This window comes from Leuciscus leuciscus (genome assembly GCF_965113295.1).
Source record: "Leuciscus leuciscus genome assembly, chromosome: 7".
Classification (NCBI taxonomy): domain Eukaryota; kingdom Metazoa; phylum Chordata; class Actinopteri; order Cypriniformes; family Leuciscidae; genus Leuciscus; species Leuciscus leuciscus.
In genome coordinates this window covers 35,655,341-35,672,571 of record NC_138731.1, presented here as the reverse complement: position 1 = coordinate 35,672,571, position 17,231 = coordinate 35,655,341, and the positions used below count along the sequence as shown (strand labels likewise).

The window sequence follows — 17,231 nt, the reverse complement described above, 5'->3', positions numbered from 1 at the left end:
ATTTTCTGGCGACATGGGTGATTTCTTTTTTCTTTTCTTTTTTTACCTATAAAATTTTTACATTTCTTTTATCAAAGTTTTATTTTTATTTTTTATTTATTTTAAGTTGCATTCAAAATTAATTTGGACGGCCCAAAAATTGGAGAGTGCACGTTCCAGTTTGGGAGGACATGATGCTTCTATCTGCTACTCTCTTATGAATTCAATGAAGTTGAGTGCCTATGGTGCATATTAAACCTTAAACTTTGATTGCACATTCCCAATTTTCAAACAAACATTATTAGCTTCCTTCCGGATATTCCAGGAAAATAAAACTTCCAAGTCTTCCAAGTACTATCTGACCCAAGTACTATCTGACAAATGCTGTAAATGAAAATATGTATTTCAAGTGATGCCCAGTTCAGTGATCAGTCAAGATTATTTAGTCCCATGTGTCCACTGTTTCAGTCCAGCTGGTTAGCAGGGCACAGTTGTTACGTGCTCAGTTGGACTGAGGATGGACCATCTTGTCTGTGGTGGTGATAAAGGAGGAGTGATGGTAACGATCACGGAGGGCAAAGTCTGCATTTTCCTCTGTCAGCTGCCTGGTCTCCATGCCAACAGCTGACAAAGAGGGTGTCATCACAATCTGGTCCTGAAGGGCCCCATCTCGCCTAAGAAGAGAAGACAATGATTGGTGAAGTGAGGTTCAGTTTTGTGTATAATATAACCATAGTTCTTCTAATCGCATCATCCACACTGAATTCTTGCCACATACCCACGTAACAGTAATTTATTTAGCAAGAACACAATAGCTCTGAATTTATCTTGTTGTAACACCTACTCTTAGTGTCAGCCTCAGATGTCATAACCACGGACCGGCAAAAAAAGTTTATTCACTGACCACATGATGCATATCGCAAACAAAGAAACAACCCAAAAGTAATGAGTGGCTGGCTCCTCACAACTTCCGGAAGTAAGGGGACACAGGGCTTTTTTTACAATTCCATATGAAATATGCACATGAGCACTTTTAAGGAAGAATTAATCACTGGATTTGCCAAAGTTTTCCAGGACAGTGGCATTAAAATAGTAACATATTTGAAATATTTTTTTCAAGGCACCTAGTATCAAGTTAACAAGATATCCATAAGCAAAACTGTATACTCTGATTGGTGTTCTGGGGTGTCTGAAATAATCAGTACTTATTTCTTTTGGATGGACAGAAATTCTGATCTTAAAGTCTATACACATTTTCTATTTCCTGGTGTTCAGCGTTTTCTATAAAACCATTAGTGGAAATGCCACGCCATTATTGTGGTATCCGGTAAACCTGACCTTAAACATTATGAAAAAACATGTCGATCAGACTGTCTTTTCCTGTCTAAGTGGGTGGTTCTTGGTCACACAAAACTGAAATAAGGACCACACGTAGTTGAAAATTAAGTCTTCCTATGTTCCTACACAAGAGTATGTAACATCATACCTCCCCAAATTATGTAGTGAGGTCTTGAGCCACCTGAAGAAACTGAAGCGAGCTGCTGCACCTGTAGGCAGAGAATGTAACTTTATATTTTCTGACAAGAAAAATAATTTAAAGTCACCAAAAAAATCTAAATATTGCAGTGTTTAATACAAATGATTCATCCATGCACATTTTTTTGTGCCCTCATAATCTGTCATCAAATTATTTCTCTTCTCTGATGATGTTTGCAGGTGCGAGGGCGGGACAACCTGTCACTCACATGAGATTGCAGCAATAGCAAATGACAACGATGCAATGAATTCCCAATGGACAAATGCCTTTTAAGCTCTTACTCTTAGACCCAAATGCACATATTTGGCTGAAATAAGCCATGTGTAGCAGCCAAAGTGTTTAGACAACTTGCAGTTTATTATGAGAAAGTAGGGTTACTTCTCAAATGTTCCAAAGATTACTCAAATCAAATAAAAGTTAGGTACAGTTACCTGTTGGCAAACCTGGGCTTGTAGTCCCAATGTAGAGAAAGAGGATAAGGGCGACTGTAATGTTGATCAAGGCGTACATCCACTGGATGACAAACATAATTAAAAAAGAGCACAATGCCTAAAGAAAAAGAAAAACATCTTTAAAAAACAATTGAATATTTATATATTTAAAGAACTGCTTTCAGTAAGCACTGGATATTTTTGGCCGAACTTACACCAATTAATGCAACCCAGTGATTGCAAAATCTTGCATAGACTGAACCTTGGATTGATCTGATTTCTGATCCTTCAAGAATTGTTTCTGAACCTGTGAATAAAAGGTACTTAAGGAGAAATACAGATTTTGATCACTATATTGAAGAGTTATGTAAGGTTTTGTAGAGTTACTTACCATTCCTCTCTATCTGCTCTCTTGGGAGCTGTTCAAGTTCAACTGGACCAGAATTAGGCAAAGACTGTTTCCTCTTGGCTCCTGCTGTAAGGTCAGAGTCCATAAGTCCTATCTGGCTACTGCCATCATCATCTAATCCAATAGCTTGTTCCAGCTCCCTCTCATCTTTTCCTTTATCTAATGGTCCATTGCTGTTTAAGTCCAACCCAAAACTGTTCATCAGCGTTTCTTTAGCTGGAATCTTTGACTTCCTGCCCCGGGCCTTGGAGGCAGGAATAGACACTCTCTGTTCTTCAGTGGTGTCTGTGCTGGGCAATGGAAATATTTGGTCCATGTCTTTGGTAAACTCCAGCAGTGTGCCGTTCACAGGGTCACTGATGGCTCCACTGCTGCCATAATGGGGGTGAGTGCTGGACACAAGTGATCTTCTGGAGCTCGACCTCCTAATCAGTGTCTTCCTTTGCTGGACCTGCAGCTCGTAGGTTTTCACCACACAGAAATAGCAATAATCAATTATGCTGTAGGTTAGCATGAAGTTGATGGTGACAATGGGAGCCAGTTCATTGACCTGGCCAATGAAGATGAAGGCCATGGACATCAAACTGGTCAGACAGATGGCAGCCACAGGTGTCTTATTGGGCCCTCGCTGTAATACATAAAGAAATGGGAGAAAGGTAAATCTATGGCTATTCCAAAACCTAGTGAGCTATGTTAAATGTCTACAGCATACATAGGAAGTTAGAAGGTAGCTCCCTATGTGAAAAGCATAGGAAACTCAATTGATTACAATAGATTTTGGTGTTAACATGTTGCTAAGCTAAGAATGCAATACTGTAACAAAATAAAAAAATATTTTGAGTTAAAATATCAATTTTATATTGAATGATTTGTAAGTATGTCCGCCATTTTTAATCGCAATGCATTATGGGCTTAGATGGGAGCCTAATCATGCAGTCTACCATATGCAACAGCCTTTGTGTTAGCAGCATTTCTATATAACCTTAAAATGCCATCTGCATAGGCAGTATTAATCTACAGAATGTATCAATCTGATAACTAGGTTTCAGAACAGAGTGTGGATATATATTTTTAAAAAAGTGTATTTTATTTAGTGTAATAGAGGAAATAGAGTCAATGACCTTTGTTGAAAAATTACATTTTGTTCACGTCTATTAAAACATCACATCTAATTCACATTATTGTTTTGTTTTTTTCTTAATTAAAGCTTTAATAAATAAATTGCAAGGGTGCATTATGGGCTTTATTAGTTTGGCTTCATTACTCTCATTTCATTCACACTCTTCAGGTTATGTAATAAGTGAGTGGAAGCATCCCAAAAAAAGACAACATCTCTCATGTCACCTCAGACCAGTCATTACCCAGATCCCATAAGTCTCTGGGATCAGGGTGCTACTGCTACTGGCTGGCACAGCTCCAGATCCACCAGGGTTGGTCTTCTCTGTGCTTCCTGCGTTTGTTCTGGGACTTTGATTCAGGGCTAGATGTCTCGGAAAAACTTGTAGCCCATAGAGAGGGGTCAGACAGAGCTTAGGTGAGGGAAAGGGTGTGCTGTGCTTTTGAAAGCCACAATTGTTACAATTGATTCCTTCGCATTTTTGGAGCGTATTCGGGCACACTATAATTAGGAACTTATCCTGTCTGTGAAGCTGCTCATTGAGCGTAAAAAAGTAAACAATTCGTTAAAGTGGCATGAAAAACAAATGTTTAATTTCACTCATTATCCAAAGTGCATAGTTAATCATTTTGATAATTTATTAGTATCTGAAAGAACTCACTATATGAACATCTCTGATTTTCAATTGTTTTTATATTCACAGAACAGATTGATTAGCATTTAAATAAGAGTAATCTACAGAATGAACCATTGTTTAGCATAAAACCACACTGATTCACATTCCCCATGCTGAAAATAAGCACATTATAACCACATTAATATGGTTATCTCCTTACAAGCACCCACCCCTTTTCCAAGAAATCCAAGAGCTGGGATGACTCTCTCCTGAGCGATACATTGGAGGATCCTGGGTGCACCGTACAGGCCGCCCATGCAGGAGGCGAGTGAGGAGATGTAGAGGCCCAGCAAAAACAGGAAACCAACCAAGGAGACCTGGGAAAAAAACAAACACAGAGGGGAAGAGAGTAAAGGGGGCTCCACCCAGCTCTGTTCCGCTTGGCCAGACTGAAAAGTGCTTATAATGTGTTGAAAGTAAATCAAAGAAATCATGTGTAATCTGACAGAAGCCATAATGAGAGAGTGGGCAATTACAATAATACAGTATGATTATGTGTATGAAACCACAGCCTCTCTAACACAATATTATACTGTACGAATGCACCTTTTTGTAGATTTAATATAAGATTTAATATGCATTGTATTGCATGTAATGATAGTAGTTGTGGTAAAGTGTTAACCCTCACACCACAGCCCTAATTAAGGAACAGCTGTGGGTCAGCCACAACCAGGCTTCAGGCTTACACATTCATAAACTATGTAGCTTAGCTCAGCAGTCCACTGTAATCTATGTTGACTGGCAGCTGTGTGGCTATCAGGCCAAACGACAGGGTATGTGCAAGGTCAGTGCGCAACTGGGCTTCATTCTCATTTAAACATTTACACCAGCTGTAGCATTTAGGATGACCTCAAATGCCTCTGTTAAGAGGGCCTGCACATGAGAGGAATGACATTAGCATGACAATAAATGCAAATATAACATTTTATCTGTGACTAATGTGTTAATCTCAAGTCTCACATTCAGCTGAGACAATGAGTCTAAATAAGTGGAAAAACCCATGGAAGATGGCCATCCTTTGAAGCCTGCAATAACATCAGATTACCTTTTCCGCTATTAAGAAATCATAGCGCAGCGCCTCTCTGGTGCAAATGGCTCCCAGTAAGAACACAAAGACGAGATACAGGAACCACCTGCAGATTCCCACAATACACTAGAGTCAGAGTTGCATTCTATTTATAGACCTAGATTTATTTACACCTAAAATATTAAGCAGCGCAACTGTTTTCAACATTGATAAGTATTTCTTAAGCAGCAAATCATCATATTAGAATGATTTCTGAAGGATCATGTGACACTGAAGACTGGAGTAATGATGCAGAAAATTCAGCTTAGCAATCACAGGATTAAATAACATTTAAATAACATCATTTTTAAATTTGTAATAATGTTTCACAATATTACTGTTTTTACTGTATTTTTTATCAATTAAATGCAGCCTTGAGCATAAGAGACTTCGTTTAAAAAACATTAATCTTACCAACCCCAAAAGTATATATCACATCAAAGGATCACATACTGTTTATGCAGTGCATGAAGAAGGCTCATTGTGATTCTGTTTCTCATATTTTCATTCTAGAGCCCGCTCTAATGTGTACAGTCAATACTATCGAGGCTAAAGATAAACAAAGGAAGAATTAAAGATTATTTCTGTGGCTGACGGACACATACGAGATGCAGACTGCGGCGAGAGTTCCCACGGGGATGTTGTGCTCGGGCCTCTGGAGATCTGAGCTCATGTTGAATCCCGCCATCACACCTACACACACACACAGAGGGTTACTGTGAAAACAAGACTGGAGACAAGGGGCTGCTAAAAACCTGAACAGCAGATAGATGTACATATCAGAGCTCACTTGAAACACCTTCCTGACTTCTAAAAGGAGCGAAAAGGAAACTTTTGATCACGAATGAACAATTCATTTGAGCAACACAAGGCCTTAATCAATCTTTCAGTCTTTTGCATGAGGCAGGTTTGCATTGTGTGAAGCAAAACAAGATGAATGGAGTGGGAAATATGGGTTTCGTGCATTTCTTAAGATCATTATCTCATTTCCATTTTTAAATTGTCTGTTTATATTTACAGTCTTTTTTGCCTCTGAAAATAGGAAAGTCATAAGTGTCATGAAAGTGTTTTACTGTAGGTTGGGATCACGACAATGCAACTTGCACTTATTAACAAATTATGTAAATGATAAACAATTATTATGCTAAACATTCACCACATTTGATACTATTTCTATATTATTCTGCTTTCTAAAGTTTGGTCAGAAATCAAGATAATAATTGGAATTATTTTATTCTATTTATTCTATTAACAGTAGGAAATAACATCTGCATATAGTTTTAAACCCTGATATTTTCTAGATTTTTTTTAGCAATTTGTTTAAATAAAAGCCAATTATCAAATTTTGTAAACAATTTTTTAATCGTGTTGTCTTTGTATGATCACGCTTCGTATTTCTCACACAATATAAATGGGTTTTAAATTTTTTTTAAATATAAATATTTTAGAAAAATATATATTCTGCCTTTATATTTTAGGAAGAGGGTTTGAAATCCCGTCCCAGACTATCTTTTCAAGCAGACTTTGGGTGCGGCTTGCTGGCACCCAAAAAAAAAAAAAAACATCCAGTGACACCATGCAGGCTCAGATTGAAACCTCATTATGCAATGCAACAAAAATGTGTTAACTATGAAATTTTCTGACATGAAAAAGAGATTTCTGGGAAGTCTGCATCCTAAATCAAACCACAGTCATTAACGTACAGCTGCAAGTATTTGAGGCTACTCAAGTAATTTATACATGCTTAAACTTCACTAATTTCAAAAATAGATTCTCATATAAGCATATTATCGTTTAATCAGTGGTTGTTATATCACAGTTATGCTTTTCTTGTTTACGTGTGTAAAGTCACCTGTCGCCGCAGGAAAGAAAACCCCAAACACGGTGAAGAAAGTCTCTCCAGCTGTGTAGTCTGGAAAGGTGTTCTTACGCAGTAGTTCCTCCGAATAACCAATGAATCCATGCTCTGCAATAAACATTCAGCACAAAACAATGTTAGGAAAGACTGTTTATTACGACCTTCAGTCTGCCTAAAGCATAACTGAGGGCTTTATGGAAAAAGTCTGCAATGACACAATGATAAGAATCAGATTCATCTCTGAAATGCCATAGTCTCCACTGAGTATACATAACAGACATTACACACAAATGCTTTCCTGTAAATTAGAATCTGTTTTGAAAACCAAAAAGAAATATTTTGGCCTTTTTGAAAAATCAGACCGATCTAGTCTAAATATTTCATAGCATTAAAACCAATTTCAGAAAACTCAACCATCCTGTTTCCGCATCTGCTTAAAACACAAGATTGAATCATGTGGTGACGACATTTACAAGAAAACATTCCCCTGTGCAAGACCGCAAACTGCAATCCATGACATACAATATTGATTTATCGCACACCGATACAATAACCCTTTTCACCCTGAAATCAAAGAGAGTGGTTCCATGGGGTACTGTGGGACAGACATCTGGTTTGAAATATTACAGTTTTAGACTCCACAGCCATGCTCAGGCAGAGCCCCAGGTGTCTGCGGCTGACCGTCACCACCCTTTATGTAACAACCCGGGGGGACAGACGCCCCGCCAAGATGCGTGCAAACCTAGGGTTGGCCTTTTTCTTGGGAATACATGCCAAGTTCAATAGTTCTGCGCCGAGGACATGATGGAGGGAATGCTGGACTAAGCTCTGGGCGTGTTCACAGGCAAACAAAACAATCCAAGAACAGGCGCCGCAGAACATTTACGTAAACAGTACTGAGAGATATCACTATTCTGCTGAACCGTCACACAAGAGTGGGATTTTCACTCAGTTATTAAAGTCTGGATAGCACTGACGCTGTATATTCTCTGTATATTTCAGAAGGTTTGTAATACAAAATATAAGTATGGAATGCAAGTAACTGTACACAACTACACTCAACTTTCATTCCATACCGTACAGTACATACTATATAGTAAATAACAGATACAGTAGATGGCTCTTAATAGGTTAGTTCACCCCAAAAAAAATCCTGTCACCATTTACTCATCCTCACGTCATTCCAAATCACTATCTCTTTCTTTTTTGATTGAACTCAAAAGATAAAAGTAGATGTTTAAATGTTCAAGTTGCTGTATTCCACCTAAAAAAGGTCCTCCAAAAAGGACAAAAACAGCACCATAATCGCAGTCCGTAGGATTCATTGGCTATATATTCCATGACTAGAGTCATACAATATTTTGTGTAAGGATAAAATACAAGTAATTTTACACTAATAATCTTTTCCTTTGCTCCAGCTCTCACATCTGGATATTTAACGAAGATACAGCAGAGGGTATTTTTTTTCAGCAAATAATGCAAAGAATGTTGTCTTCTGTTCCTTACACAAAGCTAATATATGACTTCAGAACAATGGTTCTCAACCTTTTTGACTCCAAGCCCCCCCCCACTGCCCACAACAGTATTCAAAGGCCATGTTATTTTTAACAGTTGTTAGTTATTTACATGACAAAGATAAAATATTTTAACTATTACAACACAAATTAACACACTTAGTCCATGTGAACCTTGGTTCCTAAATAAAATAAAAATTGTGCTCATGAGGTGAAAAGAAAAAAAAAATCTTGATTTTTAGTCCTTTTGGCTTATTTTAATGCTAGGTTTGTCTTATTTTAAATAATCTTGAGGCCCCTTAGTGGGCCTCAGACCCCCGATTTAAAACCAATGCTTTTGAAAATGTTGATTATAGTGAACATGGACTACTTTTAGGATACTTTTATGGTGCATTCCTTTTTGGAGCTTGGCAGTACCAGTAACAACAACAACAATCTCTTTCCACTTTCGTGTGTAAAAAAGCAGCTCATGCATTCTTCAAAACATCTATTTTTGTGTTCAAGTAACGAAAGAAAGTCATTCGTTTGGAACAGGGGGCCGGACCTACACTTGAATCTCTCTCTTTATTTTAAAAAAAATAAATAATTATAGATGACCTATGGACAAACATCAACAGGGATGCACAAGGCAAAACACAATGCAACCGTGTATCTGGCCTTAGAAGCTGATTATAACATTGTCAATTAGAGAGTCAAAAGTTAACAATAGAGTACAGGAGAAAGAAAGGTGGTGGTGGGTTGGGGAGGGGGCAGGTGTCACCTCTGCGGAGACAAGGCCGATCCAGAGAGAGATCTACAGGGCCCTAGCTATGCAAGAGCATGAGCCATTTCCCTCTTGGTTATCTTGTGATGGGAAAGAATGTGTTCTCTTGGATTAATGACATGTTTATCCAAAAGGAAGTCACCACCCTTTCAGAAGCCCTGCCTGTTCCTACTCTTCACAGTTTCTTGGCTACAAAGAGAGGGAGCTAGAAAGAGAGTAAGACACAACAGAAATGATCAGGAGAAAGAGGTCTTTCTCCTGATCATCTCTATTGTGCCTCTATAAGTGCATAAAGAAAGTTTAGGTATATGCATTGCAGCCTTAGAAATAACAGATATAGGCCCGGTTTCACAGACAGGGCTTAGGTTAAGCCAGGATTAGGCATTGGTACAGTTAGGACATGCAAGTAGCTTTTATAAACATGCCTTAAAACATTACTGGTGTGCATCTTGAGACAAAACAACGGCATTGACATTTTAAGATATGTCAGTGCAAGTTGCTTTCAGTTAAAACAGCTCAAACATGCATTTTATTCTGGAACTAGTCTTAAGCCTCGTCTGTGAAACCAGCGGCATAAAGTACCCCAATTATAACATACAAGTAGGAAAAAAACAACACATCCTACTTACAATCACATCATATTAATTATCTTGACATAAGTACCTTAATTTATGAACTTTGCTAAGCTGTTAAGCTGTTTTTGGAATAGCAAGTGCAAAAATAAAAGCTTTGACGTAGTTTAACTAAACAAATCTCTTTAACTAAACAACCTTCAGTTACAATACCATTCAAAAGTTATTTTTTAATGAATACTACTATTCAACAATATTGCACTAAATTGTTCAAAAGTGAGAGTAACGACTTTTTTTTACTGCATTTTTGATCAAATAAATGCAGCCTTGGTGACCATGAGACTTTCAAAAACAACCCCCAATTTTTTAACAGTAGTACATGTAACAGTGTGGTGTCAAACACCCCAAAAAATGAAATCGCATATATTGTGACTCATGCATGCTAAAGATAAAAGCCAGAGATAAAAACATACTACTTCATATACGCATGAAGAACAGGCCGTGCAGTGGGATAAGAGCAGGGGCGTTACTGTTGTCCTCCCTGCCACCTTTCTAAGCAATTTGATTGCAGTTTGGATATTTATAGTGAGAGTCCTTCTGATCTAAAGATTTGGAAGAGGAAGTGATGATGTGGACGCTGCTAGTGAAGAACTCGGATCTGCTTCCTGCCTGCTCTTTTGTCTCAGGCCAAAAATGTGGGTGAGCCCGGTCAACACCCTTAACCCAAAACTATGAGCGCATGTCAGTTTCCTGTCCAACACTGAGCGCTTAAATAGAGTGTCTTTGAGTTTAGAGCTGAGGAAAACAGAGCGAATCCTACAAAACACAAAAATCAAATCTTCATAAAACTAATTATGCGAGTGAAAATCAAGCCAATTCTGATGACCATAAAGAGATAAATAAGTTAAAGGATTCAGTTCTTGCAGGATTTCATTTTTTCATATGAAATATAATTGTTATATTCCAGCAATATCTTCCCACCAACAGAATTTGCAACAATAACACTGTCTACAAGTCTTCGGTAGGAAATCTCCTCTTGTGTGGTAACAGGCAGGAGGAGAGGGACAGAACTAGGAGGTGCTCATTTTTTTAATCTAGCACAAATGCTTTCACCGCAATGGTATGAACACTCTAGAGGATTGTGCTCACATTTTCTTCATCTTTTCCAGCAATAACATTTTCAAATGATTTGACAAAACATTGAAGAGTAGGTAGCGGTATTAAAAAATCATCACTCTTCTCCCATTCTGGCTATATGAGCCAAGGCACACTGGTGCCCAATGGTAGACTGGGTGTGTAATTCAAACATATCTTTGACCAAGAATTATTTCACAACCAAGATATGTGCTCAGCCCCTAAGCTTTCTTCAGCCTTTCAGTCCTTAAAGGAATAGTTCACCACCTAAAAAAACTATGTGACCTCCTTCTTTATCCTTCAAATATCCTAGCCATTCTTTTCAAAAGCACATGAGAATTGGGACTTTCAGGCTCCTAAACATCAAAAAGCACCATAAATGTATTATAAATGATGTCCATATGACTCGTGCATTATGAGTTCTCTGAAGTCATACAATACATTTGTGTCAGTAAAAATAGGCCTAAATAATAATAAAAATGTCATTATTCATGGAAAAATCATGAACAAAGAGAGTCAGATCTTTTCAATGAATCATTTAATAACGTTCACAAAACTGATCTGAATGATTCATTCACAAATCAACTGATCTGGTTCTTGAGTTTAACTTGAGTTTTCATCGCAGTGATTACCTGCATAGGCAGAGTTGGGGGGGGTCATATTTTCTCATTTTATTTGTCTTATTTTCTCATTTTTGTGTAGAATGAGTAAATCTGTTTGTTGTCATAGGATGCCAAAAATATGGACGCGCTGGGATCTCTTTATCATCACGGTTATGAAGCTTTCCTTGTGCTGACCACCTGGCCTTGACTACGTGATTAACAGCATTATCAAACTGTAAACACATCTGCACAGCAGCTCTTTTGCCTGCCAATGGCAGGTAACCCGCCCATACAGCGCCCGGCCTAAACCGTGCAACCCCCTGGAGTCGTGCCAGCGGTGAGGTCACTTTATAACCACAAAGCTTAATTGGAAAAACATGGAGGAACCAGCACCTCCTTATCCCACTGCACCCCAAGTCCAGTTCCTAAAAGAGATCAGAGCAAGATGGCAGCCGCAGAAGCAGCAGTTAAGGGGTAATGCCTCATTTCAGTCCATTACACCACAACGTCTAACTTTCTCTGTAGAGAGAGAGAGTGAGAACACCATCTTTCCGAGAGTCTTGCCTCCTCTCTGGACAGGAAGTCAGTAATCAGGAGAACAGGAAGAGTTGGGATGGATTTCCTGCAAACTCAGTGTGAAAGTACATACTGACCTCGTCTGAAGTGGGCAGCCAAAAAAAAAAAAAAAAATGACAATGGACTAAGAATGCCTGCACACTTGTCCTTAGAGCAAGTGACTATTAGATATCTTACATAAATTGTTGCAGGATGATGAGTTGCTATTATAAACCTATATTAAATTGAACTAAGTATACCCCCAAGATTGTCTTATAAAAGAGATTTTAACCGCTCTTACGATTTACATATATGTGCTCACTTCATGCAATGAAACTTTAAGTACAAGCAGATTTAAATGCCCTACATATATGAAATGTGTGAGAGAGCTGGAATTTCTATGATTGTACTATAGCTTGGGAGAGCTTTAGAAACGGGAACTTGGCAACACATCTAACACAACTAATTCTTGTTAGAGTATAAGCATTCTCCATTTCATTAAAAGACATGCTTTTAGTTGAAAACATAAAAAAACAATGTTACTTAAAATATTACACACACACATTTAGTTTTATAGCATATATAAATATTTTAGCCTTGTGGGGTCCAGGTCAAAGATGACTAGATGACAGTATATAATGGGAAAACAAATCATTTTACTTTTCTTGTTCCTTAAACTTCCATATTATGATTGGTATTGGAGTTCTATTATTGTGTTTATTTTAGGAAGAGACCTTGCACTCCATAGTGGCCTTGTGTACACCTCCCAGAATATCCAGGGCTGTTGGAGGTCTAACTAGCTTAGGCCTACTGCGTATACTGGCAATGGCAGATCACATCTGGTATGAACAATCTTGCACTGTTTGTCAAGACTAATTGGTTTTATGGAAATTATTAACCTAAAAATAATTAATAAATGTATATTGCCATTATTATAATACAAATGCTTTTTTTAAACACATTATAGCATTGTTTGGGTCTTGGGACAAATGGCCACATTTATGTTACCCTGACACCTACTGGACAGTTGTTGCAAGGACATGTGAACTCATAATTTGAGTTCTGTATGATCAACTCAATAATATACAGTATATGCATTGTTATTATTATTATTATATGCATTATTGAACAAAAATATTGTTGGGTTAACACAATTTAATTTAATTAAAGATGTACACACGTTTAGTCGGCTAAAGTATTAATCTCAAAATGGCCAAATACTGGCTGAGGTAGTCTATCACTACCAATTACCATTTTGAATAAGAAAGAGCTTTGAGGTGAGAACATATGAGCAATATCTACTGTCACATATAATATTTAAATAGAAATACACTATTGCTCAAAAGCTTGCTTGGTAAGATATTTTAAATGTTTTTTAAGAAGCCTCTTATGCGCACCAAGGCTGCATAAAAAGATACAGTAAAACAGTATTATTGTGTAATATTACAAATTTAAATATAAAAATATTTTATATATTTTAAAATGTAATTTATTCCTGTGACGGCAAAGCTGAATTTTCAGGAGCCATTACTCCAGTCTTCAGTGGCACATGATCCTTCAGAAATCATTCTAATCATGTTCATTTGGTCCTCAAGAACCATTTATTTTTATTCTAAATGTTAAAAACAGTTGTGCTGCTTAATATGAAACTGTGATAAAAAAAAAAATCCCGAAAAAGTTTCTATTTAAAACAGAAATGTATAGAAACAATCTAAAATTATTCAGTCACGTTTGATCAGTTTAAAAGATTGCTGAATAAAAGTATTGGTTTCTTTAAAAAAAATAAAAATAAAAATCTTACTGACCCCAAACTTTTGAACAGTAGTGTATATATTCTGTCACTTGCGAGCTGACATTCAACTACTTTTCAGCTACCCCAATAAATGCATATAACATACATAAAAAGATAGAAATAAAGAACGTATTATTAACAGAGAATAATAGAAATAAGATAAATGTATGCTGGTAAAAGAAAAAAGCATTTTGGACACTCCAGATTTGGTCCAGCATGAAATGGCTTGAAGTTGTATATCCTCGTCTGGCAGGTTTGCCAGGAAATGCGAAAAGAAAGAAATGTCAATATAAGAAAGGCGGGCACTGTTTAGTAGGGTCTGTGAAAGAAACACTGCAGGGCAAGAATCTCTTCTTAAAGCACTACTTTATTAAATGGAAACCTGTGGTAGTCAAAATGCCTGTTAAAATTAGATTTATGGTTTTATTTAGCATTTTAACATATACATGAACTTATACAACTGTTCTAGAAGCAGATTATTTAATTTAGCTTAATATAAGCAGATTCTTTTTTAATTTTTTTTATTGGTGACTAATTTTCTTAGACTCAATGGGGGATCTATGGTGTTGGTTAAACACAAAACCTAACCATACCTTAAGATATTTAGCAGGTGTTAAACTCAATACTCTTGGTTTATCTCATTGCACAAAAGCTTACCTTGATCTAGATGACTAAATGTCCCGATGATAAAATCCAGAGTGGACATAGCTAATATCCCCAGCAGAACCAATTGAAGGCGTATTATCCATTTCACCCCAGCCAGGTTAATCCCAAGCAGGCCAACCAGAACGGCCACAGAGATGCCCCTCACTGCCCACACGCTATGTAAGCTCAGCACCTGCGCTATGGACTCTGCAAAACCAGTGATGTACATCGCTCCAGCCACACACTGCCAACAAGACACATGACTGTCACCAAACCTAAAAACAGTAAACTGATCACGCACTGTATATGCAATATAATGATTGTAGACATGAGCTGCTCACCTGCCCAAACACATACAAGAGTCCCACAGTTCCTCCAACTCTCCCTCCTAGCACAGTGGAGATCATGGAGTAGACCCCACCGTTACCCACACTGCAACAGTCACACACCCCGATACCTGACATCACCGTAACCACAGCGACCAATACCACCATGGACACCAGAAGCATGCCCAGCAACACACCCGTGTTACCCTAAATATGATCATATGGGAAAAGACAAGTAAAATTTCCATTGGATGCTAATTTAATAGCAGCAAAAACATGAGATATGTTCCAAAAGACTGGAATATCCTTTAAAATAGATTCTCTAAAACACACATAACAATCATCCCAAAATCTGTAATAAAACATAACTTACCACAAGCCAGCCAGTCCGTAAAAAGAGCACCACTCCAAAAATGTTGATCATGCAGGTAGTGAAGACTCCATCCCAGGTGCCGAAAAGAACAGGTTCCCAGACGAAGAGCTGCACCTTCCACCAAGGTTGAGCATTACTCTGTGAACCCTACACAAACCAGTGTCACTCAAATCTAAATAAGTCACCATTAATGTCAATTCCACCACCCAGTGTAAAAAAAAAAATAGTAGGTCCCAAAACATATGGCTTTCCATTTATAGCTAAACTTTTCCATTTAATCACTTTTTAAAGCAAAACTTACAGATTGGACATTACCTGTACGTCTTCATGGAATAATTCTTGAACTTGAGGACTCATTGTCCCTCTTTGGCAAGATTAGAGTGGCTGGATCTGAAGAAAGTGAAGTAAAGTAAAGACTTTAGTACTGTAAATACAAAGGCAATTTAACAACATTTGCCAACTAGGCGATGGCCACGTAGGTTAGATAAATTTAAGCCAACAAAAGCTGTCTGTTAATAAGTGACACCTTGGGAACTATAAATAATCGACAGGCAATTCATATTCAGCATTTAAACAACATTAAAATACATTAAAATAAAAGGCAAACAAAGTATGTTAAGTTCACTGAAGTTTCCGTGACAAACTTATGTGGCCTTACGTTAGTTCTTATAAAGTCTACAAGAAACGCCAGAGACTAACGGCCCTAAGTAAACGGATAATACGCTGTTTTGTGACATTGTTGAATTGTAAATTTCTTGGTTAATGATAAAGACAATAACGCACACATACCTGCAATGGTGCAATGCTCCCGGATGCAACAACAGGTGGAGAATGCGAGAGAGGCACGAGCACACCTGAGCAGTTGGGTGGTCCAACTCATTTCCGTGAATCGGTTCTTTTGAACAGTTCATTTAGAACGACGGTTTCGCGTGGATCCACTATTATTTTACGTAAACTTCCTTACTTCCAATACGATTTATTTTGAAAAGTTTTGCTTTTTGGTTATTGAGGTAACTTACTTAATTTTGCCCTATTAATTAAAACCTCGGTTTAGTCCATTGGTATCAGCTCATTCATGGTTCTTCTCGTCTGTCGGCTCATTACGACTCGAACCAAAAGATCGGTTCTTGGTACAACGAGTCGAAAATTGAGCACCACTAGGACCGTTTCTGTCAGATTCTTGAAAGATTAATTCAAAATAGTTTTTTTCAGTGGTTTCAAGTGGTTCACACGCTAGCCTACTCAAAAGAACGATACGTTAACACATATAGACACTAGAGTAACTTGATGTCGGGAAGAAGTAGCCTATATCACCGTTCTGTTGAGGGAATACAGATAGTAGCCTATAGGAATACTGGGATATCACAGGTTTCTTAAATTGATTAAAGTTAATTACTTTAAATTGAGTTTAAATGTATTTTTCACAGACAGTGTTTTAGCATTTAAAATCATTTAATTAATTATTCCTTTAACAGATATGTCTAATTATTTAATATAGGCCTATGCCAGTAAAGTTGAGTAACCTAACAGCTGTCTGTGTGCCACTGTTATTATTGGAAAATGCTACGTGTGCAATAAACGTCATTAAACAAATATGCTGTTCTATCAGCGCCACCTCAGGTGTGTGCTGTCAGTGTACCTCAGTGTTTTCGACTGCTCTAATGGAGCAGGCATTTCCATATCGACATTTTCTGTGAACATTTCTATAACCAGCTAGTAGACATATCAAGTCGGCCTATTAAAATCACTTTAAGGTAGCCTACTCTTAATTTTAGCCATGTATCATTTGGCTAAAACCATTTTAAAACCCAGCCTCCATTTGGAAATGTGCTTAAAGTCATGAAACTGACACAATGCGATGTGGATTAAGACGCACTCAAAG

The 17,231-nt window shown here is 37.5% G+C and overlaps 1 protein-coding gene across 2 annotated transcripts; it reads right to left on the bottom strand.

Moving 5' to 3' along the window:
* Positions 1-4: 4 nt before the first annotated feature.
* Positions 5-17,125, bottom strand: slc12a8 (solute carrier family 12 member 8). 2 transcript variants are annotated; one of them, XM_082174561.1, is made up of 14 exons: positions 16,139-17,125; positions 15,651-15,739; positions 15,350-15,496; positions 14,992-15,183; positions 14,663-14,894; positions 7,068-7,181; positions 5,821-5,908; positions 5,195-5,282; positions 4,320-4,466; positions 2,339-2,984; positions 2,163-2,254; positions 1,948-2,065; positions 1,466-1,526; positions 5-653 (listed from the first exon to the last, which is right to left on the bottom strand). In XM_082174561.1, exons 3-14 carry the CDS (start codon positions 15,398-15,400, stop codon positions 482-484), a joined length of 2,001 nt encoding a protein of 666 aa, XP_082030687.1. In that variant the 5' UTR covers positions 15,401-15,496; positions 15,651-15,739; positions 16,139-17,125; the 3' UTR covers positions 5-481. The 2 variants fall into 2 exon arrangements, with proteins under 2 accessions (XP_082030687.1, XP_082030686.1); XM_082174560.1 differs by having other exon boundaries at positions 15,665-15,739.
* Between the last annotated feature and the right edge of the window lie 106 nt (positions 17,126-17,231).

What these genes read in the sequence shown, in the direction of transcription:
- slc12a8 (XM_082174560.1), bottom strand. Translation starts at nt 15,706, where the DNA reads ATGAGTCCTCAAGTTCAAGAATTATTCCATGAAGACGTACAG. An exon ending in TATTCCATGAAGACGTACAG is followed by an intron (nt 15,497 to 15,664) that starts GTAATGTCCAAT and finishes TGGTTTGTGTAG; the next exon opens with GGTTCACAGAGTAATGCTCA. An exon ending in CTCGCCGCAGTCTGCATCTC is followed by an intron (nt 5,283 to 5,820) that starts GTATGTGTCCGT and finishes GGGAATCTGCAG; the next exon opens with GTGGTTCCTGTATCTCGTCT.